General features: G+C 35.4%; 1 protein-coding gene across 5 annotated transcripts in view; it reads left to right on the forward strand.

Moving 5' to 3' along the window:
- Positions 1–24,718, forward strand: part of COL4A5 (collagen type IV alpha 5 chain) — a 244,877-nt gene that overhangs the window by 156,242 nt on the left and 63,917 nt on the right. For all 5 annotated transcript variants that reach the window (XM_027054965.2, XM_053201532.1, XM_053201530.1 and 2 more), the window contains 10 exons: positions 675–848; positions 1,150–1,233; positions 5,152–5,244; positions 6,873–6,943; positions 7,242–7,433; positions 8,135–8,303; positions 10,739–10,831; positions 10,924–11,028; positions 12,036–12,133; positions 13,361–13,511. In XM_027054965.2, the coding sequence (XP_026910766.1) occupies positions 675–848; positions 1,150–1,233; positions 5,152–5,244; positions 6,873–6,943; positions 7,242–7,433; positions 8,135–8,303; positions 10,739–10,831; positions 10,924–11,028; positions 12,036–12,133; positions 13,361–13,511 (1,230 nt within the window). The remainder of the gene's footprint in view (positions 1–674; positions 849–1,149; positions 1,234–5,151; positions 5,245–6,872; positions 6,944–7,241; positions 7,434–8,134; positions 8,304–10,738; positions 10,832–10,923; positions 11,029–12,035; positions 12,134–13,360; positions 13,512–24,718) is intronic.

Genomic DNA, 24,718 nt, shown 5'->3' on the forward strand with positions numbered 1-24,718 from the left:
TTTTTCTTACCCGTTTTTAAAACAGTTTTCAAATTATTTATAATCACGATAATTACTTTCATTATTATAAAAATATGTTTGTGGTGCAGGAATAGACATTGCAACAGAAGAATGTCCAGAAATAAAGCCATGTATACATGAGAACTTTGAGATGCCTCTTTTTCTCTTGGTAATGGTTTTCTAGTATTTCTTAGATTAAAAGATCATAGCATCAAAGAGTGGGTAGAGGGTTATTAGTACATTTCCAAAAGTAGTAAAGCTACACTAAATTATTCTTTCTTACTTTCAAACTGGTACTTACATTATTTAAAACTTTTCATGTGGGGCGCCTGGGTGGCTCAGTCGGTTAAGCATCTGACTCTTTGTTTCGTCTCAGGTCGTGATCTCATGGCTTGTGGGTTCAACCCCAACATTGGACTCTACACTGACAGTGCAGAGCCTGCTTGGGATTCTGTCTCCCTCCCTCTCTGCCTCTCTCTCTCTCTAAAAAATAAATAAATAAACATTAAAAAAATCTTTTCATGCTTTCTTCAGATATTGATTCTCATAGAAAAAACAACATAACTGCATTATACATTAAAGGAAGATCTTATCATTACTTATGTCTCATTGAGAACTGAAGTAATATCTCCAAAATAAGATCATTTTATCACTTTAATTGTTTTTTATCTTAGGGACTGCAGTTATGGGTCCTCCTGGCCCCCCTGGCTTTCCTGGAGAAAGGGGCCAGAAAGGTGATGAAGGTCCACCTGGACTTTCTATTCCTGGATCTCCTGGACTTGATGGACAGCCTGGGGCTCCTGGACTTCCAGGGCCTCCTGGCCCTCCTGGCCCTCAAATCCCTCCTAGTAAGATATACTTTTCTCCTAAATTCTTTTGTTTTTGTTTTGTTTTCATTTGTAAGTGAATCCAGCTGAAGGTTGGCATTATTCTACTGCTGCCTCTACTTTTGATTTTTGGTGATTCTTTGCTGTTTAAATTTTCTCTTCAAATCATCACCAGTATTATATCTTCCTTTTGCTTATAGGTCCTTGCATTACTGCGGAGAAGTAACTGAAAATATTTTTTTTTAGCCTATCAGGCTTTCTTTTTGTTTAGCCTTCTGAATATTTCACAACAAGTAGCTTGTTATCCTTTATCTTATCTCAGGTGATGATATATGTGAAGCAGGCCCTCCAGGCCCTCCAGGATCTCCAGGTGATCGAGGACTCCAAGGAGAACAAGGAGTGAAAGGTTTGATCCCAATAGTCATTTCTTCATTCTTTCAGATCATCAGCAAAATCCTCTGTATCCTCCACTCTACCTCAGCTACTCATTCCCAGGGTCTTACCCCAAGACCATCTCATTACCAATAGTGCACACCTCTGTAATCTTGATCTCATGAGTCCCATTTCCTGACCACTATCTCCTGGTTAGCTCACTACCTATAATAACCTGACTCCAATATCACTTCAGCCTCACTGATACCTCCCAACTTTGACTATCCCTCAACCTTTTCATGTCCTTTCTTCCCTCTTCACCTAGGTAAAATTACATGATCCATCATTGTAAACAATCCCATGCATAAACCTTGGCCTTCATTGCCCTCCTCTCACTTCATTGTACTAACTTGGAACAAAAACCTAGTTTTGGTAATTCCAAATTACCACATCTTCCGAGCCTACACCTTCTCTTCTCTCTTCAAATTTTTAACACTTCCTCTTCATTCTCATTTTAGTGTTCTGACCTTGCTTCCTCTTTCATTGACCAATTGAAGCAGTAAGAGAATTCTCACAGATTACTACTACCACATTTACCCACCACATTATTTGCATCTGTGCACGTATATTCTGCCTTCCTGCCTATTAATTACTGTTACTTCTCCTATCTAAAGCCAGTTCTTCTATTTGTACAATAGATTCCATTCCCTCTTGTTTTCGCAAGGATTTCATTCTAGAAATTCCTGCCTCTCCCACATCATGTTTTTCCCTTTTACTGGATCATTCTCAGCAGCACACAAATACACCTTTCTTTTCACTTATCTAAAACATAACTTATCATAATCCTACTTCCCCTGCCAGATACTGCTCTATTCCTCTGCTCCCATTTGCAACAAAACTCCTTCAGAATTTTCTATTCGCTATCTGTGGATACTTTTCTCTCATTTTCTTTTAAGCATACTTCAGTCAAGATTTTGCTCCCCTAATCCACTACTCCATAGATACTGTTTTTGTCAAAGTCACCAGCAGTCTGTACCCTGTTAATCCAGATGTCAAATCTCAGTCTTTTTTCCCCACCATTTTTAAATACTCTCCTCACTTGGTTTTCAGTATATTACATGTCCTGAGTTTCTTCATTCTTCAAACCTCCTTGGAATATTAATAATATATATTAGATGTAGAGACAGAGATAGAAAAAAATATATATATATATCTTTCTGTAAATGTATCTATATAATCTCCCATGTAACTACCATCTAAGTCAAAAGATAGGGATGCCTGGGTGGCTCGGTCGATTAAGCGTCCAACTTCGGCTCAGGTCATGATCTCACGGTCCGTGAGTTCAAGCCCCGCATCAGGCTCTGTGCTGACAGCTCAGAGCCTGGAGCCTGTTGCAGATTCTGTGTCTCCTTCTCTCTCTGACCCTCCCCCATTCATGCTCTGTCTCTTGCTGTCTCAAAAATAAACATTAAAAATTTTTTTTTTTTAAATCAAAATATAGAACTTTTCCAGGACTCTTGTGCCCCCTAGTCAACACTCCCAAAGGTAACCACTCTTTTATCCTATATCACACATCAGTTTGCCTAATCTTGAACTTTGTATAAATGGAATCATATAGCATGGGCTCTTTTGTGTCTGGTTCTTTTGCTCAATATTCTATCTGTAGGATATACCTATATTTTTGTAGCAATACTTTTTGCTGCTCTTTGGTATTGATTGTATGAAAATATCTAAATATTTATTCTACTGTCAATGGACATTTGGTCTAGGGCTATCAGGAATAAAGCTGCTATGACCATTCTTATACATACATTTTGTAGGACATAAGCATCCACTTCTGTTGTGTATATACCTAGGAATGGAATTGCTGGGTTTTAGTGTAGGTGCAGGGTTTTTTTCCCATAGATGTCACCAAACCATTTTTCCAGAGTGGTTTTAGTTTCCGGTTCCCTGATGACTTACTGATGCTGAGCCTCTTTTCTTATAGTTTGTATATTCTTTCTATAAAACGCCTGTCTTTTTTTTATTTTTAATTGGGTTGTTGAATGTATGTATCACAACTATCTTCCCCCATGTTGTGACTTGCTTTTTTACTCGTTTTTTTTTTTAGTAGAAGTTATTAAAAAAAAGAAATCCAATCATTAGTATCCTCTTTTTTGGTTAGTGTTGTTTATGTTCTGTTTTAGAAATCTTTGCTTATCCCAAGGACCTGATGATATTTGGTCTAGGGCTATCAGGAATAAAGCTGCTATGAACATTCTTATACATATATTTTGTAGGACATAAGCATCCACTTCTGTTGTGTGTTTTTTTCCTAGAAGCTTTATCATTTTGACTTTTACATTTTGATCTTCGATCTGTCTTCAAGTAATTTTTGTGTATAGTTTGAAGCTGGCATCAGAGTTTATTTTTCCCCATATAGATATCCAATTGATTCAGTACTGTAATACAAAAGGCCATCATTTCTCCACTCAAATGCATTAGCACTTGTGTTGTAAATTTTATGACACTATACTATAGTATGAGTCTGTTTGTGACCTCTCTATTTGGTTCACTGTTCTATTTGTTCCTCTTTGCACCACTGCTAGCTTAAATTATTGTAGCTTTATGGTAAGTCTTGGCTTACTTTGCATTTCCATATGTATTTTAAATTTATCTACCCAACTTTTAATTTTGGAATGCCCTCAGTATTTTAGTCCTGTTTCCTCTTCTGTATTTGAACTCAGTCTCATGATTTTAAATACCACCTATTTGCCAGTGGCTTTCAGATTTGTCTCCTGTCCAGATATAAGTCTTTTCCTCTAGATTAGTACATGCAACTGTTTATTCAACATTTTGAACCAGATATCTTGATCAAGTTAAAGTCCTCATCCCTGCTACCTCCTCCCCCATAATTTTAGCACTCACATCTTCCCTTTTTTAAATGCAGGCCACACTTTTTGCTTGGGCTAAAAACCTTGGAGTCATCTCTGATTCTCTTCTTTTTTGTATTCCATATATGTTCCATGAGAAAATCCAATTGGCTCTACTTTCAGATATACCCAGAATCTAGCCAATTCTCATCATCTTCATTGCTATCACTCTAGGATGAGCTGTCATGTCTCCTAGATTATTGCAGCAGTAGCCACTTAAATGGTTGCCCTATTTTCATCACTGCACTTTGTTTCTATTCTTAATATAGCAGCCAGAGACAGACATCGTTTTAAAACTTGAGTCATACCATCTTGCTTTTCTGTTTAAATTTTTCTACTAGACTTTTATTTCACTCACAGTAAAAACCAGTCTTTATGGGGGCCTATGTGACATTTTATAATATCCACTCATTATAATCTGTAAATTGTCTGACCTGCTTCCCCTTCTTCGCTGTACTCCAGCATTCTGGTCTTCTGAGTATTTCTTTTATATGCCAAACATGGCTATTCTTTCTCCCTGGAGTGCTCTGCATTCATTAGGCACATGCCAGATCCTTTAAGCTTTTTATTATATATCATCTTCTTGTTTGACCACCCAATTAAAATTGCAACCTGCCACCCATCCCTACCATGTCCAATCTCATTTACCCAGGTGTATTTTTTTCTATAAACATAACATGTTTTGATATATATGTATATGTGTTAATAATTTATTACCTTCATTGTTTATTATCCCTTTCTACTGGTAGAATGTGAGCACCATGAAGGCATGAATTTTTGTCTGTTTTTTTTTTTTGTTTGTTTTGCCTGTTTTGTTCTGTTTTGTTTACCAGTATACCACAGACACCTAGAACAGTATTCAGCAAATAATAGGCACTTAGCAAATATTTACCAAATGAATTGATTCTAGATACAGGCTTCTCTAAACTACACTGTTGGGTAGGAATGTTGTCCCTTGGTACAAACTTCTTTAGAACCTATCAAAGAAGGTAGATGTATCCCTTTGAGTAAAATTTGTTTTTCATTATGCTTCTCTCTAGGTGACAAAGGTGATACCTGCTTCAACTGTATTGGAACTGGTATTTCAGGGCCTCCAGGTCAACCTGGTCTGCCAGGTCTTCCAGGTCCTCCAGGTAAACATTCTGCCTCAGGACAACCTTTTAAAAATATTACTTGGCTACATTTTAGTGAGCTCATAGTTTTATAATGATGCCAGTTTCTCAATTGATAGCAACTCACTCATATCCACAAATAATTGAATATGAAATGCCTCTATCTGCTATGAAGTAGATTATTCTCTTGTTTCTAATATCTGAAGCCACCAATATCTTTTATTAAAGCATTTTGACAATATTATTCCAAGAAAAATATCTTCCCTGTTTTCCATATGGTGAGGAAAATAGCTCATACAGAGTCAGACTTCTCTCTTCCAAAAAGCTAGGGAAAAAGTTCATAATGCCTGGCCCCTGAGTATAGTTTCCAGTGGCATAGCTTCTAGTCTTCACGGATGGATCACATGTTGTCATTAAGGGATGGGGCTTCTGCGGTAGTTTGGCAACCAACTGCCAATATTCCTCTTTCTATATATAACTCTTCCTTCCCTGTTTCCAATCAAAACTATATTTGATATCCATCAGACCAACAACTCTCACTCAGCTGTCTCTTGGGATATCCCAATACTATACTTTCTTGAAATTACACTTTATGTTTGTGTAAGGGCTGAGAGTAGATGCCAGATCTCTTACCTTTCTGTCTAGTATGTCTGCCAAAGAAACCAATTTATTTAGCACTTGGAAATAGATTTTGAGCAGGTCTTATAGCTGCCACTGGAAGTTAATAATCTAGGCTTGTACCTCTAGTCTAGTGTTTTTCAAACTTGGGAGGACATCAGAATCACCTGGAGGGCTTGTTAAAACCAGATTGCTGGGTCCCACACCCAAAGTTTCTGATTCAGTGGATCTGGGGTGGTGGCCCAAGAATTAGCATTTCTAAACAGTACCTAAGGGATCCTGATACAGCTGATCTGGAGACCCATTTTGGGAACACTGCTTTAGTAGTATTTCCTCTAGTCTTTGAGCACCAAATGTTTCTCTTAATCCAAATTTTATGTAGTGATGAACTAAATGAAGGACTCAAAAGGAACTGGGGAAATGGTTTAGATCAGAACAAAGAAAGATATGCAGACTGTGTCCTTATCTCTTTCTCCCCTTAGCAATAAGATGGTTACAGGATGGTTACTCCTGTAACCAATTAGCAATTGGTAGCTGTGAGCTCTGAGAAGCTTTGTAGTTGGAAATACCTAAGGATACAATATCGTATGTAACATGAAAAATTAGATTCACGTAAAAGAAAGGATGATTTGCTCATTTTTTAATATTTATTTATTTTTGAGAGAGAAAGAGAGAGAGCGTGCATACAAATGGGGGAGGGGCAGAAAGAGAGGGAGACAGAGAATCCGAAGCAGGCTTCACCCTGTCAGCGCAAAGCCAGATATGGGGCTCAAACCCACAAACCATGAGATATGACCTGAGCCGAAGTCAGAAGCTCAACTGACTGAGCCACCCAGGTGCCCCCGATTTGCCCATTTTAAGAGGATAGCATAGGAAAATTAAACTGTGACTTGTTAAATGCAATTGAATGGGGCTCTTATTTTAAAATTTGATTTGCTGATTTTTATATGAGCTTTGTCAGGGGCTCAGGGTCAAATTTCACATTATTATGTGTGTGTGTGTGTGTGTGTGTGTGTGTGTCTGTGTATTAGGATCTCTTGGTTTCCCTGGACAGAAGGGAGAAAAAGGACATGCTGGTCCAACCGGTCCCAAAGGATTAACAGTAAGTTTTGAGTATATCATGGCACAACAACAAAAAAAGTGGAAGAAATCCAGTTACACTTTGTTTTTCACTTTTGGATATATATAATAAAAGACATTTAGTGTTTCTATTAATTTGTGTTGTTTTTTATTCCTTGAGTCTCCCTGACTCACATGCCTCACTTTGTTCATAGCTTTGTATACACTAAATGTTACTGGGTGGGTTGGTGTGATGAACTGGAGACAGAAAAGTGTTAGAAAAAAAGAAACTGATTTTTTTCTCTTCTTCTTTTCTCCTTCTTTCTTTTTTCTTCCCTTAGGGCATACCGGGAGTTCCAGGTCCTCCAGGCTTTCCTGGATCTAAAGGTGAACCTGGTGACATCCTCACTTTTCCAGGAATGAAGGGTGACAAAGGAGAGTTGGGTTCCCCTGGAGCCCCCGGGCTTCCTGGTTTACCCGGTACCCCTGGACAGGATGGACTACCAGGGCTTCCTGGCCCCAAAGGAGAACCTGTGAGTTGGTTTGATAGTCTTAGTTCTGTGATGCCAAAATGTTATTTAGGGTTGTTTCCTAGGATGGTCCTGGTGCTAAGATGAACACCCAGTTAGTGCTTAAAAGAGTGTGACTATATATAGTAATGGTACATTGTTATTGACTATGTAGTGTTTCTTTACCACTCTTTTCTCTCAATTGTTTTATAAATTCCTTCTTCTTAATCCATTACTATATTGAGTAATATTGGCTACGAATAGGTGGGCAGGAGGTTAGGATGCCTATGGGTCAATGGGAGGTTCCCCTTCTCTTATACTACAAATCTTTGTCTAGGTTTATTTGGATCTGAGAACAGAAGTCGAATTTGGTTTTATATATAGTAAGCTTAGAGATTACTGTGAGTAGATGGCCATGTGTTAGCTACACTATAAACTTCTTGACTTATTACTAGACTGTAAGCTTTATGAAGGCAAAGATTTTTGTCTATTTTTGTTCTTTGCTGTATCACCAGCCCCTGATACATAGTATGGGTTAAAAAAATATATTTGTTGGAGGAATTAATGACTAAGTGGAATGATCATACATACCATCCCATAATAACACACACTTGTACAGCTTTTAAGAACTATTTATGGCTGTATCATTTCTCCAGTTGTATTCAGTAATACCAACATACCAACCTATATCTGTATGTTTCTTTATTAAATTTTTCCCTTTTCAGGGTGGAATTGCTTTTAAGGGTGAAAGAGGCCCCCCTGGGAATCCAGGCTTGCCAGGTCTCCCAGGGAATAGGGGGCCTATGGGCCCTGTGGGTTTTGGCCCTCCAGGCCCAGTAGGTGAAAAAGGCATACAAGGTGTGGCAGGAAATCCAGGCCAGCCAGGAATACCAGGTGAGTTTACTATCGTTGTTTCATTTTTAATTTGGTGCTTAAAAGCAGAAATGTATTGGGGTGCCTGGGTGGCTCAGTCAATTAAGCATCCAACTTTAGCTCAGGTCCTCCTCTCTCAGTTTGTGGGTTTGAGCTGCAGCCTCTGTACTGACAGCTAAGAGCCCGGAGCCTGCTTCAGATTCTGTGTATCCCTCTCTCTCTCTGCCCCTCCCCTGCTCATGCTCTGTCTCTCTCTCTGTCACTCAAAATAAATAAACATTTAAAAAAATTTTTAAAGCAGAAATGTATTATCTTTTGGCCACTCTTGGCTTCCTTTCATGAGAGATGTATTTCCCTGGCCATTTATATTTGGGTTTTTCAGAGCTCCTTAGCAAGGGAGCACATTGTGTGTGTGTTTTCTAAAGAGGAGGAGGTTTCCTCTTTAAATTTCCTCTGACAGTCTTCATTGTTATTGTTGTTGTTTGTTGTTTTTAAATACATGGTACATAAAGTTTAACAAATAATTATAATGGAATTACATGTGTACCTACCACACATGTCAAAAAACAGAACATTGTCATCATCCTAGAAATGTCCATCCTTCTCTCTCTGTCCTTTCCTGATCATAATCCCCTTGCATTTCTCCTAAGGTAACCAGCGTCCTGACTTTTGCACAGTTTTCTTCCATTTGCCCCCTAGTTTTATCACCTAGATATGGATCCCTAAACAAAGTACTTTAATTATGCTTCTTTTTGAACTTCTTAATAATGGAATCCTAGGGTAAGTATTCTTTATATTAACTTTGTGTATAGCTGTAATACATTCATTTTCATTGCTGTATAGTATCCCATTGTGTGTGTGTGTGTGTGTGTGTGTGTGTGTGACAGTTGATTTATCCATTCTGTTGTTGATGAACATTTGGATTATTTATACTTCTGGCCTACAATGAATAATGCTTCTGTGTACATCCCTGTGTGTGTGTGTGTGTGTGTGTGTGTGTGTATACATACATATATGTATATTCATTCTGGTAAACATGTGCATGTACTTCTCTGAGGCTAGAGTCAGTAAACTACAGCACATGGTTCAAATCTGGCCCATTGCTTGTCATTAATGAGACTTTTATTTGAGCACATCTGCACACATTCACTATTATCTGTGGTTGCTTTTGTATTACTACCATAGACTCAACATTTTGCAGAGTTAAGTAGTTGCTACTGAGATCGTATGGCCCACTAGCTGGCCCTTACCAGAAAAATTTTGCCAATCCCTGGGTTAGGGTATATCTTTAAGATGAGCATTCTCAAGGCATAGAATAAATCCATCTTCAGCTCTACTAGATAATTCTAAACTATGTCCAAAGCAATTGTACCAATTTCACCAGCAGTATTGGAGATTTCTTACTCTTCTACATTCTCATAAATATGTTCTATTGTCAGACTTTTTGCATTTTTTCAGTCTGCTGAGTTTGATATATCTCGTGACAGTTTCATTTTACATTTCTCTGTTTACATTAAAGTTTAGCACCTTTTCATATGCTTATTGACTGTTTCAATATCCATTTGTGAAATTCCTATTCAAGTTTTTTTTTTTTTTACCATTTTTTTCTACTGGATTGTTTCTCTTTCTTACTGATTTAGCTTTTTTTTTGATTTTTTTTTTAATTTTGAGAGACAAAGAGCACGAGCTGGAGTGGGGGCGGTAGAGAGGTAGACACAGAATCTGTAGCAGGCTCCAGGCTGTGAGCTGTCAGCACAGAGCCCGACATGGGGCTCAAACTCACAAGCCGTGAGATAGGACCTGAACCAAAGTTGGACACTTAACCAATTGAGCCACCCAGGTGCCCCTAGGGTTTTTCAAATATATGTATTTTGTGTATTAGTTGTTTGTTATCTGTTCTGCAAAATTTTTGCTCTCTGTGGCTTGCCATTTTCACTCTCTGTATGGTGTCCTATATCAACAGAAGTCAATTTGAATGTAGTCAGATGTATCAATTTTTTCTCTCATGGTTAGTGCTTTTTATGTCATGTTGTAGAAATCCATCGTTGTCCTGAGACTATTTCAAGTCATTATTTTAATTAATGAGAAGTAAGTGTATTTGGACTTTGCACACATAAAACTTTAATGTACCATTAATTAGTCAAAAAGCATATTTCTTGTTTACTGCAGTTCAAATTTGTTAGGCTCTTTCAACCTACATTTAAGAATATTTTTATAGATGCTGTCTTCAATCCTGGAAACTCTTAAAGCTGTCATCTACTTTTTCTTTTAGAAATTTTATACTTGTGTTTGGTATATTCCTTGAATATATGATATGTGGTTATTTTTCTTGTGGGTTTTTGTTACTGTGCATTTTAAAAAGATTATAGATACTTCTCTTTTTTTTGTTTTTAATGAAAGGAGATCTTTAGTCAAGTGAACACTTCTCATTCACATTGATTCCCTCTTGTTCTTAGGTCCTAAAGGTGATCCAGGTCAGACCATAACCCAACCCGGGAAGCCTGGTCTGCCTGGTAACCCAGGAAGAGATGGTGAAGTAGGTCTTCCAGGTATGTGAGGAATTTATTTGGTCATGTCTTTAACACTTACTGGCTTCTTTCTCTGAAAGTATCCCTTGCAAAAAACTGCTATTTCTCCATAGGTGACCCTGGACTTCCCGGCCAGCCAGGCTTGCCAGGAATACCTGGTAGCAAAGGAGAACCAGGTATCCCTGGAATTGGGCTTCCTGGACCACCTGGTCCCAAAGGTATGTAGGACTGGGCAGCAGGCAGGCTATTTTAACTGGTCAGTATTACATTATTCTTTGATATAATTTCCTCAACAAGTAAAATATATTAATTGTACCTCTTTTCTATGTACCATAAGTAATGTAAATGAAAAGTCACAGCAGGTATGCACTATAATTTTGTCTTTATCTAAAACAGTATAGACAAGAAAATATCTAAATCATATATATACAAAAATTATATATAAGCTTTAAAAATTACAGAATTATTGTCTTTTGTGTTCACCATTGTATTTTCAGGGCTAGAAAAGTTCCTGGCACATAGTAAGCACTCAGTAGATAATTGGTTGAATGAATGGGCAGTATTAAGCGAAAAACATATTTATTACACATATGTATCCAAGTAATGTTTTATCCTAATCATGTTTTCTTGATTTACTGAAATTTTTTAGGGCTGTTGTTTCAGTTCTGCTTTATTCCTCACAGAATTTATTTTCATGAATGACAAGCATGCACATTGGTCTGAGAACGGTCTTTAAACATGTCCTTACTCATTTATTCTAAGTGACTTTGAAAGAGATTTGGCTTTATGTGTATATATGTGTGTAATATTTGTAATTGTTTTTAGCTCATTTCCAGAATTATATGGTAGGCCTTTTAGCATACTATATCCAAATATAAGCAGAATAAAAGTTTTTCTGCATTTTTGTGTGGTAGTCATTCTTTACGTTTAGTTCTATCTCATTAGTAATACCTGTCATTTTACTTTAGAAGAATGTATCTTCCACACAAATTAGCTCTGTATGAAAATGGTAGGACCATAAGGTGATTGAGAAGGAATATCAGATATTTGTAAGGCTTGATTCTGAGTAGTCATCTAGAATGTCATTGTAATTTTAACATCTCACTGTTAGTCACTAAGCATGATTAGACAGGGTAAAAGCATGGGTTTGGGAGTTTGGATATCTTTCTTAAAGTGTCTTCTCTTTGGAGATTAAAAAATTAAAAAATGACTCATCATTTCACAGGTTTTCCTGGAATTCCAGGACCTCCAGGAGCACCTGGGACACCTGGAAGAATTGGTCTAGAAGGCCCTTCTGGGCCACCAGGCTTTCCAGGACCAAAGGTCTGGGACATTTAATTTATTCTTTCCCCTTTTCCTATTTCTCCTGTTAGCCTTAGCTCTCTATTTGGATATAGACATTATTATCCCAAGTCTTCACTATATAAATAAAGTTAGCTGATTATATTTTAATTTAAAAATATTTAACCCAAAACATTCTTTAATAGTCCAGGAGGTAATATTTAAAGCAAACAAAAAGTTTCTGTTTTAGAGTGACAGGTTATTTGATGAGATGAGATTAGATGAGAGAATACAATCATCAGCTCCCTCTGTACTTCTCTATAGTATGACCATACCATTTCATCTCTATCCATGCCTATGTGATGATTGGTTGAATATCATGTCAGGAACTTCCCATACTGTTTCCCAGTCCCAATTCTATCCCACAGACATAATGGAAGCCACTGCTATTAGCGTAGTAATATAATAATAATAATAATAACAACAACAACTGTTTGAGTTATTTTCCATTCTTTTTATTATTATTTCTCAGCTAATCTAAAATTTTCCTTAGTCAGCCTTCAGCAAACTACTATGGTATATAATTACCCTGACTGTTCCTGAATTTTCTTTTATTTAATTAATTTAAACTTTTTGTGTTTTCATCATTACTATTTTTTCCATGGGAAGAACAATTGACCATAACCCCAGCTCTAATGAGAAACCTCTTCTCTATTGTTTAATTGTTCTTATTTTATTACGTACCTCTCAAATGAACACAAAAGTAAAAAGAGTGATACAATGAACATTCATATATCCACTTTTCATTTTCCAAATTATCAGGATTTTATCATATTTACTTCATCTATTCTTTTTTTTGACAAAGTATTTTAACTCACATCTCAAAATCGTGTTGTTTCACCTATAAATACTTCAGTATTCATCTCTAAGTAAATGGACATTTCATAAAAACCCACAATGTCATCATCATACTTAGTCAAATTTAAAATAATTATCTAATAGTCTGTAATCCCATTTCTTCACTTGAGTTCTTTAATCTCATTCTCTCTTTATCTTTCTTGTCCTGAAACCAAATCATTTTATTTCTCATCCTTCTAGATGGTCACTCCAATACACCAATTATTTTTCATTTAATTGTCCTACTCCCTCCCCCCCATAGGGAAAAATGGTATTACCTTGTATTTTCTGCTTTAAATTCTCCATGATAAACAATAAACACCAAGAAAATCATGGGAGTTTTTGTTGTGTTTTCTCATGTGTGTGCTTAAGGGAGAACCAGGACTTGGGCTACCTGGGCCACCTGGGCCCCCAGGACTCCCAGGTTTCAAAGGAACACTTGGTCCAAAAGGGGATCGTGGTTTCCCAGGACCTCCAGGTCCTCCAGGGCGTGCTGGCTTGGATGGGCTTCCTGGACCAAAAGGTATAGAAGTTATTATTACTTTTCAATTTGTGTTTAACTTTTATAGAAATTGAAACTTTTGGGAAAGTTTATGGGTGATAAATCCAATTAGCTGACAGCCTATGCTACCACTCTGTCACTGCTCTTTTTCATCTACCATTGGTGTTTTGGCGTTTTATTTCATTGAATAGGTGATACAATCATATATGTATAAAAGTGGCACTGAGAAGTCTTCCTTTTACCCCATCTCCATCCACTCTGTTTTACCCATCCCATATGTAGCCATTTTGAGTTATTTATCCTTCTAGTGTTCCTTCACACAAATACAAGCCAGTAAGAATATATATTTTTCTACCTTTCTCAAAAGGTAGACCTTTTGACTTTTTGCACATTACTTATTTTACTTAATTTTATATCCTAGAGATCGCCTCATGTCATTGCATCGAGATCTTGATTTTTAAGAAATAGCCATCTAGTATTGAATTGCTTGGATATACCACAATTTATTCTACCAGTTGCTAGTCACTAGATTGGGTTTTTGGCAATCTTTTCTTATTAGAAATAATATCACAGTGAATTGTCTTGCATACATGTTATTTTATTATATGTGTACAGGTGTAATAGTAGAAGAGACTAATGAAAATAGATTTTCCGAATTAAAGGCTAAATGCATCTCTAGATATTGTCAGATTCTTCTCCATGTGCACTGTATCAGCAGTGTATGAGTGTAGTTGTTTCTCCACAGCCTTGGTAAGTGAGTATATTGACAAACTCTTTAATTTTTGCAAATTTGATAGAAATAGTTATCAGTATAGTTTTCTAAATGTTTTATTGTAAAAATTTTCAAACACACAGGAAATTAAAACAACGGTTCAGTGAAAACTCCTATATCCACCATCAAGATTCTACAATTAACATTTTATCTCTGCCAACATTTTATGTTTTTAAAATTTCATATAAACAGCAAAGTAGGAAAAAATTTTTAGTGACTACTATATATGCATTATTGATATTCTATCATCAACATTTTACTATACATGATTTGTCACATATTAATCCATCCCTTTATTCATTAACTTATTTTTTTATTGCATTTCAAAGTAAATTTTACAATTTAGGGAGTGCGCTTCTCCCTAAATAGTTTGGCATGTGTATTATAATTACAATTCTATGGTTGCTAATCTTTTTGACATACAATTCACATTAAATGAGATGCACATATCTTAAGGAGATATTTGCTGGATTTTGACAAATGCATATACCTGAGTAACCAAACCCTTATCAAAATATAATCCCAGAAATTTCCCTTTTGCCCCTTTCCTCACTCCCTACACCAGTATCCACAGTGACAAGTATACTGTAATGGTTTTTCTTCATTGTAAATTAATTCTACCTGTTGTAGAACTCCGTATGGAATAGCACAGTGGGTATCTTCTTTGTAAGGCTTCTTTCCCTCTGAATATTGTTTTTGAGATCTATTTATGTTGTGTTTGGTGAGAGTTTTTATTTTTATTTTTTTATTATGAAGCATTTAATTGTACAAATATACCAAAGTTTGTTTATCCATTCTGTGTTGATGGACACCTGGACTGTGTCAAGTTTTTGACTATTATGAGTGGATCTGTTAAGAACGTTCTTTTATAAGTCTTTTTTGTGGATTTGTGCTTTAATTTTTCTTTGGGAGAATACCTAAGAGTAGAATTGTTGGGTCATAAGGTAGGTATATGTTAGTTGTATGAGAAGCTACTAGACCTTTTTCCAAAACAATTGTACCATTTTAAACTCACACCAATATGGTATGAAAGTTTTAATTTTTCCACATTCTATCCAACATTTAGTGTTATCAGTCTTTTTAATTTTGAGTTTTAGTAGGTGTGTTGGTAACATATTTTGGTTTTAGTTTGCATCTCCCTGATGACTAATGAGGTTGAGCTCTTTTACATGTACTGGTGGATTATTTACACATTCAGGTATTTTCCCCATTTTAAAATATGGGTTGTTTCTATTTATATGTTAAATTGGAAGTGATCTTTATATATTCTGCATACTGCTCCTTTGTTCAATATATGTTTATGAGTATTTTATCCTGATCTGGTTTGCCTATCCATTTTTATAAGTGTATTTTAATGAATAAAAGTTTTAGTTTTATTGATGTTTCATTTATCTATTTTTATATAATTATTATTTTCTGTGTTTTGTCTAAGAAACCTTTCCTTTCCCAAAGTTTCAAAGATATTCTGTTTTATTTTATAAATTTTATAATTTTAGCTTTTATGTTTAAGACTATCATTCATTCCAGATAATTTTATTCAACATCATTTGTTCAAAATATCTCCCTTCCCATTGGATTACTTTGATATCTGTGTCAAAAATCAGATGGCTATATATGTGTAGGTCTGTTTTGTGCTGTTAATTCTACTTATCTATTTTACTATCCTTAAGTCATTACCAACTTTCGATTACAGTAGCTTTATAATAGACTTGATGTCAGGTCATGTAATCCTCCAATTTGTTCTTTTTAAAAAATTTCTTTGAATATACTAGATCCTTTGCCTTTACTCTCAGGGTAGTTTAAATTTGTATGTCCATTATTATGAATAAAATTGAACATCTTTTCATATGCTTAAGGGTCATACATACTTTTCCTGTGAACTGCTCATGTACTTTGCTTATTTCTCCATTGATTTCCTCTACCCACTTGATTCTGATTCCCCTAATTATATACAGAAATAGAATTAGCCTACATGGTTTGGCAATTGCTTTTTCCTTACTGGTTTGCAAGGAATGGGGCTCTCCTGGTCAATATTTTGGCCTCCAGAGAATAATCTGGGCAACTCTATACTCCCGAAACATATTGGATTACTTACCATTAAAGTAATATGACAGCACAGCCCAATTTCTCCAGCCTATATTCTACCAGACAAAGCCCCAAAGTAGCCCAATACTAATTCTTCTCAGATAAAGCTCTTTTAAAAATACCTATCTGTGTTCAAGTAAACAGTTCTGGCCACCTGTAAACTGTAACACTCAAAGTTACACATAGTGTTCCCCACCAATTATCTACCCTAGCTGAGACATGTGATTCCAAAAATTGCAGATAGAGACATTCCAAATGATAAGCTATGTGGCAGTCTCCATATGGGATTTACTCACTCATGATACTTTTGTTTATTAAAATATCCTTGAGACGGGTTAGGAAGAAATGGGTTGAAGACTATTTTAAGCATCAGTGTCTTAACAGGCATTTATTTTCCTAATCTTTGAAAGTAAATATAGGATCCCCATATCCTAATAAGAATCATTCTGAAATATTAAAACTCCAATACAATTCCTATGTTGCTAGAAGAAAAAGAAGTTGGGATTTTCTGCCATATAATTCTTTCATTCCTCAAACATTATGTTCTTATTCTGTGCCAGATACTATTTGAGTCACTAGAAACACAAAAGCATATAGTCTCCTCTGTGACTACTATAAGAAAATCTACATGGTATCACTGTGATAGTGCTTATTTTATCTGGAACCTTTATGAATATGTATTGCTAATGTTTTGGGTCAGTAAACCACTGTCAGAATTCAATAAGAAAATCATAATAAAAGTTCACCTATCAGACACACTTATACCAGTAGTTGGGTATTAGAACCTAGCAATCTCTTTTAATAGGAGATTTGCACTTTCAAAGCAAAACAGTAACCAATAATAAATTAATTAGGCTAATACCCATCAGGAAAGAACTATATGAGGATGAAAATGTGCTTAAGACTCAACATTAGAAAAAGAAAGACTCAGCATTAGAATCATCTTAAAAAGGTAAAAAAAGATGACTGGAAACATTCAGTTTGCCTCATATGTTACTTTTGTTCAGGGCTTCATCCAAGATGCCTTGGGAGGCTTCATAAGGGAGGTGACACTTGAGCTGTATCCTTAGGAAAGGATGTTCCAGGTAGCAAGAATAACATCCAAAAGTATTGTAACAAATAGAACGGTATAGAAATGGAAATATTGAAATAAATAAAAATAAAATGTAATTTGCAAAAAATATATATCATATCTAGAAATTGATAAAATAAACTATGCCTAATGTATTTGTGAAAGAAATTAAAACTATCATTAACAAACTTGAAAAAAGGTAAAATTAACTGGTTGATAAATCATATGTGTGCATGGGAAGGCTCAGTGATGTCAACTCTTTCCAAATTTGTCTAAATACAATGCATTTTCAATGAGAATTCAAATAGGACTTTTTTGGAAGCATTTGACATAACTGATTCTGAAACTTAACATTTACCAAACATTTACTAAAATATATTACAATATAATTGTAATTATACCATTGTTAACCAGTGCTGGAACAGACCAGTAGACCAATATGATAGAAAGAGTTAAGAAACATGTATATACGGAACACATACATACACACATACTTATGTATATATAACAACTTGATATATCACAGAAATGTCCTCAGTCAGTAGGGAAAGAATAGATTCTTTAAAGTTGGTATTGAGCAAGTGGTCTCAACTAAATAAATTTCTGATACACAGTATGTTAAAAAAAAGAATGAAATAATAATTATGAAAAGTACAGTTTTCAAAGGATGAGAAATGTGGAAGACAGAAAAAGATTTCTGTGGCACCTTAAGATCATACAATTTTGGCAGCTCTTGTTAATAAAGAGAATACAAAATTACAAATAGAAAATTGGGATACTGTAATGCCCAACATCAGGTGGTCTTCAGTCCAGCTAGGCTTGTCATACTCATTCAACTACCATAGACCATACTTTGCATCAGCTTCATGTAGAAGAATACAAGGATAGGATGTACAATGTTTTAAGCAGAGCAGTGTTAGGAGTTTCCCTTGAGCATAACTCCTCAACATTAACATTTATAGAACATTCCACCCCACAAGAGCAGGAAACACATTCTTTTAAAGTGCACATGGTGGGCACCAGGGTGGCTCAGTTGGTTAAATGTCTTACTCTGGTTGTGGCTCAGGTCATGATCTCAATGGTTCGTGGGTTTGAGCCCCATGTCGGGCTTCATGCTGACAGTGCAGAGCCTGCTTAGGATTATCTCTCTCCTCTCTCTGCCCCTCTTCTGCTCGCACGCTCTTTCTCTTTCTCTCTCTCTCTCTCTCTCTCTCTCAAATTAAATAGATAAATTAAAAGAAATAAAGTGCACCTGGAAAATTCATCATGATCAATGATAATCTAGGCCTTAAAACAAACTTTGGAAAATTCAAAATAGTGAAATCATGTAGTATAGTCTTTTACCATGCTGTGTTTAACAAGAAATCAGTAATAGAATGCTATCTGGGAAAATCTTGACATATTTGGAAAATAACCAAAACTCTTTTAAATACCTCATAAATCAAAAGGGAAATCACTGTGAAAACTAGAAAGTATTTTAATTTAATAAAAATGAAAATAAAACATATCAAATTCAGAGGATTCAGGTAAAGAAGTAATTAAAAGAAAATTTATGTGTGAAAAACTTTTATTAGATAAAAAGAACAACTTTTCACCTTAAGAAATTAGACAAGGAAAGTAAAATAAAAAGACAATCAGAAGATAGAGCAAAATAACAGTAAGAGCAGATATCAGTGAAATTGAACACTGAAAAACAATAGAAAAATTCTGTGATACCAAATGACTTTCTTTGAAAAGATTAATAAAATGGATATACCTCTAGCCAGGCCAGCCAAGAAAATAAAAAAGAAGAGACACGTGTTACCAGTATTAGTAATGAAAGAGGGGGCATCATTGTAGACCCTACAGACATTAAAAGAATAACAGGGGCATATGACAGACAACTGTATGCTCATAAATTTGACAGCTTAGATGAGAAGGTTTAGTTTCTTAAAAGATACAAACTACTGAAGCTCACTGAAGAAGAAATGGATAATACAATATTTATTAAAGAAATTTAGTTTGTAATTAAAATCCTACCAACAAACTACAGATCCAGATGGCATCGTTGGTAAATTCAAACAAACATTTAAAGAAACAGTAACACTAGTTCCACACAATCTCTCTCCAAAAATAGAAGTGGATAGATTGTTTCCCAACAATTGTATGAGGCCAGCATTACCCTGAAATCAAAAACCATCAAAGACATCATAAGAAAAGAAAGTTGTAGACCAATATCCCTCTGGAACATATATATATAAAGTCTCAGGAAAATATTAGCAGATCTAATCCAACAATATATAATAAAGGTTATATTCTACAACCAAGTAAGATTTATCCTCAGAATACAAGGCTGATTAGAAAATCAGTGTAATTTGGGGTGCCTAGGTGCTCATTCAGTGAAGCGTCTGACTTAGCTCAGGTCATGATCTCACAGTTCGTGAGTTCGAGCCCCACGTCGGGCTCTGTGCTGATAGCTCAGAGCCTGGAGTCTGCTTTGGATCTGTGTCTCCCTCTCTCTCTGCCCCTCCTCTGCTTGCACTCTGTCTCTCATTCAAAAATAAGTAAACATTAAAAAATTTTAAAAATCAGTGTAATTTGCTTCATCAACAGTCTAAAGAAAAAACACAATATTATCATCTTAATAGATGCTGAAAATTATTTGGCAGAATTCAACATTCATTCTGCAAAGGTTGCTCTCACAAAATTAGGAATAAAAGAGAGCTTCCTTAGCATGATAAATAACATTTACAAGAAACTTGATCCATTATATTTAGTGGTGAAAGACGGATTTTACCTGAAGATATGGAACAGCATGAAGATGTCCTTTCATACCACTCTTTTTTGTTATCATACTGTAAGTCCTATAAAGCAATGAAATGCTATCAGGCAAGAAATACAAATAATATGGTGACAGATGATAGCTACATTTGTGGTGAACATAGCATAATATATATACTTGTTGAATCATTGTGTTGTACACCTGAAACTAGTGTAACGTGTATCAACTATGCTCAAGTAAAAAAAAATCTCATCATTTGAAAGACCTAAATGTGAGACAAGAAACCATCAAAATCCTAGAGGAGAACACAAGCAGCAACCTCTTTGACCTAAGCTGGACCAAATTTTTATTAGACATGTCGCCAAAGGCAAGGGAAACAAAAGCAGACATGAACTATTGGGACTTCATCAAGATAAAAAGCTTCTGCACAGTGAAGGAAACAATCAACAAAACTAGAAAGCAGCCTACGGAACGGGAGAAGGTATTAACAAATGACATATCTGATATCTGATAAAAGGTTAGTACCCCAAATCTATAAAGAACTAGAAAACTCAACACCCAAAAACAAACAACCCAGTTAAGAAATGGGCAGAAGGCACAAATAGACACATTTCCATAGAAGACATCCAGCTGACTAACGGACACATTAAAAGATGCTCAACATCACTCATCATCAGGGAAATACAATCAAAACAAAGATGAGATACCACCTCACGCCATCAGAATGACTAATATTGACAACACAAGAAACAGCAGGTGTTGGTGAGGATGTGGAGAAAGGGAAACCTTCTTGCACTGCTAGTGGAAATACAAATTGGTGCAGCCACTCTGGAGAACAGTGTGGAGTTTACTCAGAAAACTAAAAATAGAACTGTCTTATCATCCAGCAATTGCACTAATATGTATTTACCCAAAGGATATAAAAATACAGATTCAAATGGGTACATGTACCCCAATATTTATTGCAGCATTATCAATAATAGCCAAACTATGGAGAGAGCCCAAATGTCCATTGACTGATGAATGCATAAAGAAGATGTTGTGTGTACACACATACACACACACACACATGCACGCACACACACAGTGGAATATTTCTCAGCCATCAAAAGGAATGAAGTCTTGCCATTTGCAGTGACATGGATGGAACTAGAATGTATTATGCTAAACGAAATAAGTCAAAGACAAATACCATATGATTTCACACATACCTGGAATTTAAGAAACAAAACAGATGAACGTATGAAAAGGAGGGGGAGCAGAGAAGAGAGGGAAACACACAAGATCCTCTTAATGATAGAGAGCAAACTGATGGTTGATGGAGAGAGGTGGGTGGGAAATGGTCTAGATGTGTAATGAGTACTAAGGAGGGCACTTGTTATGATGAACCACTAAATTCTACTGCTGAAACTAATATTGCAATGTATTTTAACTAAGAAAATTTAAATTAAAAAAAACCTCATCACTAAATAACCCCCCCAAAATAGAAATAAAAGACATACAGATTGGAAAGGCAGAAAAAAAAAAACTTTCTTTATAGGTGACTTGATTTTCTATATAGAAAATCAAAAATCTACAAAAAAACTTTTTGAACTAAGAATTGATGGGATACAAGGCAAATATACAAAAGTAAATTGTATTTCTACATGCTATTATGAGCAACTAGAAATGAAAGTTACACAGAACAGCATTATTTGAAATAGAATAAAATAACATGAAGTACTTAGGTATAGTTCTAAAAAATATGTGCAAGATCTGTATGTGGAAAACTAGAAAACACTTATGACAGAAGTCAAACTGCAAACAAATAGAAAGATCGTTTGTGTTTATGAATTGGAAGGCTCAATATTGTTAACATAACAGTTTTCTCCAAGTTTATTCATAGATTTAACATGTTTCCTAGCAAAATTCTGCAGTAGTTTCTTATTCAAAATTTTTTTTGGAAAGGGAAAGGACCTAGAATAGCCAAAATAATTTCACAAAGAAGTATAGAGTTGGAGGATTCATAGTATTTAATTTCCAAACTTAATGTAAAGCTACAGTGATTAAGATAGTGTGGTATATGTGAAATGAGAGACACATACAGATCAATGGAACGCCATAGGTAGTCCAAGAATAGACTTATAGAATTTGATTTTTGACAAATAGAAAAGGCAATTTCAATAGAAGAATAAGTTTTTTCAACAAATGGTGCTAAATCAATTGGTCATCCATGTGTAAAACAAAACAAAAAAGATGAACCTCAACCCACGCTTCACACAGTATACAGAAATTAACTCAGAATGGATCATAGACTTAAGTATATAACCTAAAATGATAAAAAAAAAACTTTTGGAACAGAGGCAAACATTTTCTATAAAGGGCCCAATAATAAATATTTTAGTTTTTATGGGCCACCTATGTTTTTTGTCATATTTTTTTTTCCTTTTTAACAACTTTAAATAATGTAGAAACCATTCTTAGCTCACAGGTAGTTCAAAATGAAACCTACAGGCCAAATTTAGCCCATGGGCAGTACTTTATTATCCTTATTTTAGACGAAAGCATAGGAGAAACTCTTTATGATTGTAGGTTGAGCAGAGTTGTTAGATAAAATACCAAAAGAACAGTACATTTAAGAATTGATAAATTGGACTTAATTAAAACGAAATGTACTTTCATATCATGTATCTGACAAAAAGGACTTTTAGCCAGAATATATAAAGAATTCTTCAAGGTCAGTAATTATGAAACAACCAAATTTGAATTTGGAAATACAGGCAAAAGATTTGAACAGGTACTTTACTGAAGAAGGCATCTGAATAGTAAGCACATCTAAAGATTCTCAATATAATCAGTCATCTAGGACATGCAAGTGAAAACTACAATGAGATACCATTTCTTATCCTGTCAGAATAGGCTTCAAAAAAGAAGGAAAACTGGCAATACCAAGTGCTGCCAAAAACGTGGGGTAACTAGAACTGATACATTACTAGTTAGAATTCAAAATGTTATAGCCACTTTGAAAAACAGTTTGGGAGAAGATATTTGCAAATGACATATCTGACAAAGGTTTAGTATCCAATATCTGTACAGAACTTAGCAAACTCAGCACCCAAAAATGAATAATCCAATTAAAAATGGGCAAAAGATATGAATAGACATTTTTCCAAAGAAGACATACAGATGGTCAACAGACACATGAAAAGATATTCAACATCACTCATTATCAGGGAAATACAAATCAAAACCACAGTGAGATATCACCTCACACTTGTGAGAATGGCTAAAATCAACAACACAGGAAACAACAGGTGTTGGCAAGGATGTGGAAAAAGGGAACTCTTGCACTGTTTTTGGGAATGCAAACTGGTGCAGCCACTCTGGAAAACAGTATGGAGGTTCCTCAAAAAACTAAAAATAGAACTACCCTACAATCCAGCAATTGCACTACTAGATATTTACCCAAAGAATACAAAAATACTAATTAAAAGGGACACATGCGCCCCGATGTTTATGGCAACATTATCTACAATAGCCCAATTATGGAAACAACCAAAGTGTCCATCGACTGATGAATGAATAAAGAAAAGGTGGTACATATATAATGGAATATTACTAAGCCATAAAAAAGAATGAAACCTTGCCATTTGCAAAGACATAGATGGAGTTAGAGAGTATTATACTAAGCGAAATAAATCAAAGAAAAACCAATACCATATGACTTCACTCATATGTAGAATTTAAGAAACAAAACAAATGAACATGGATGGGGGAAAGGACAGGCAAACCAAGAAACAGACTCGTAATCATTGAGAACAAACTGATGGTTACCAGAGGGGAGGGGGCGTGTGGGAATGGGGGAAATAGGTGATGGAGATTAAGGAGTGCACTTTTGATGAACACTGGATGTTGTATGGAAGTAATGAATCACTAAATTCTATACCTGAAACTAATACTACACTGTATGTTAACCAACTGGAATTTAAAGAAAAACTTAAAAAAAGAAAAACATTTTGACAATTTCTTATAAACATACCCTTACCGCATGACCCAGCAATCCCACCCCTAGTTATTTATCCAAGAAAAAATGTGACACTTCACACAAAAATCTCTAGGCCAGTGTTCATAGCAGCTTTGTTCATAATTGCCAAGAATTGGAAATAGCCCAGTTTCCTTCAGCTGGTGAATAGATGAATGAATTGTGGCATGTTTGTATAATGGAATACTATTCATCAATAAAAGGTAACAAACTACTGATTTGTACAGCAACTTGGATGCATCATGCATTATGTTAAGGGAGAGGAGACATAGTGAAAAGGCTACATACTATATGATTGCATTTATATGCTATACTGGAAAAGGAAAAACTATAAGACGTAAAACAGATCAAGCAGTTGCCAGGGAATTAGAGTGTAGAGAGGAGTTGACTACAACCAGGTACAGGAAGCCTTTTGGTTTGATGGCACTACATATGTATCTTATATATCTTGATGTTGGTGGTGATTATATGACAGTATACATTTGTCAAAACCCATCAGAGTACATTAGAGAGTTTT

Source organism: Acinonyx jubatus, chromosome X, assembly GCF_027475565.1.
Source record: "Acinonyx jubatus isolate Ajub_Pintada_27869175 chromosome X, VMU_Ajub_asm_v1.0, whole genome shotgun sequence".
Lineage (NCBI taxonomy): Eukaryota > Metazoa > Chordata > Mammalia > Carnivora > Felidae > Acinonyx > Acinonyx jubatus.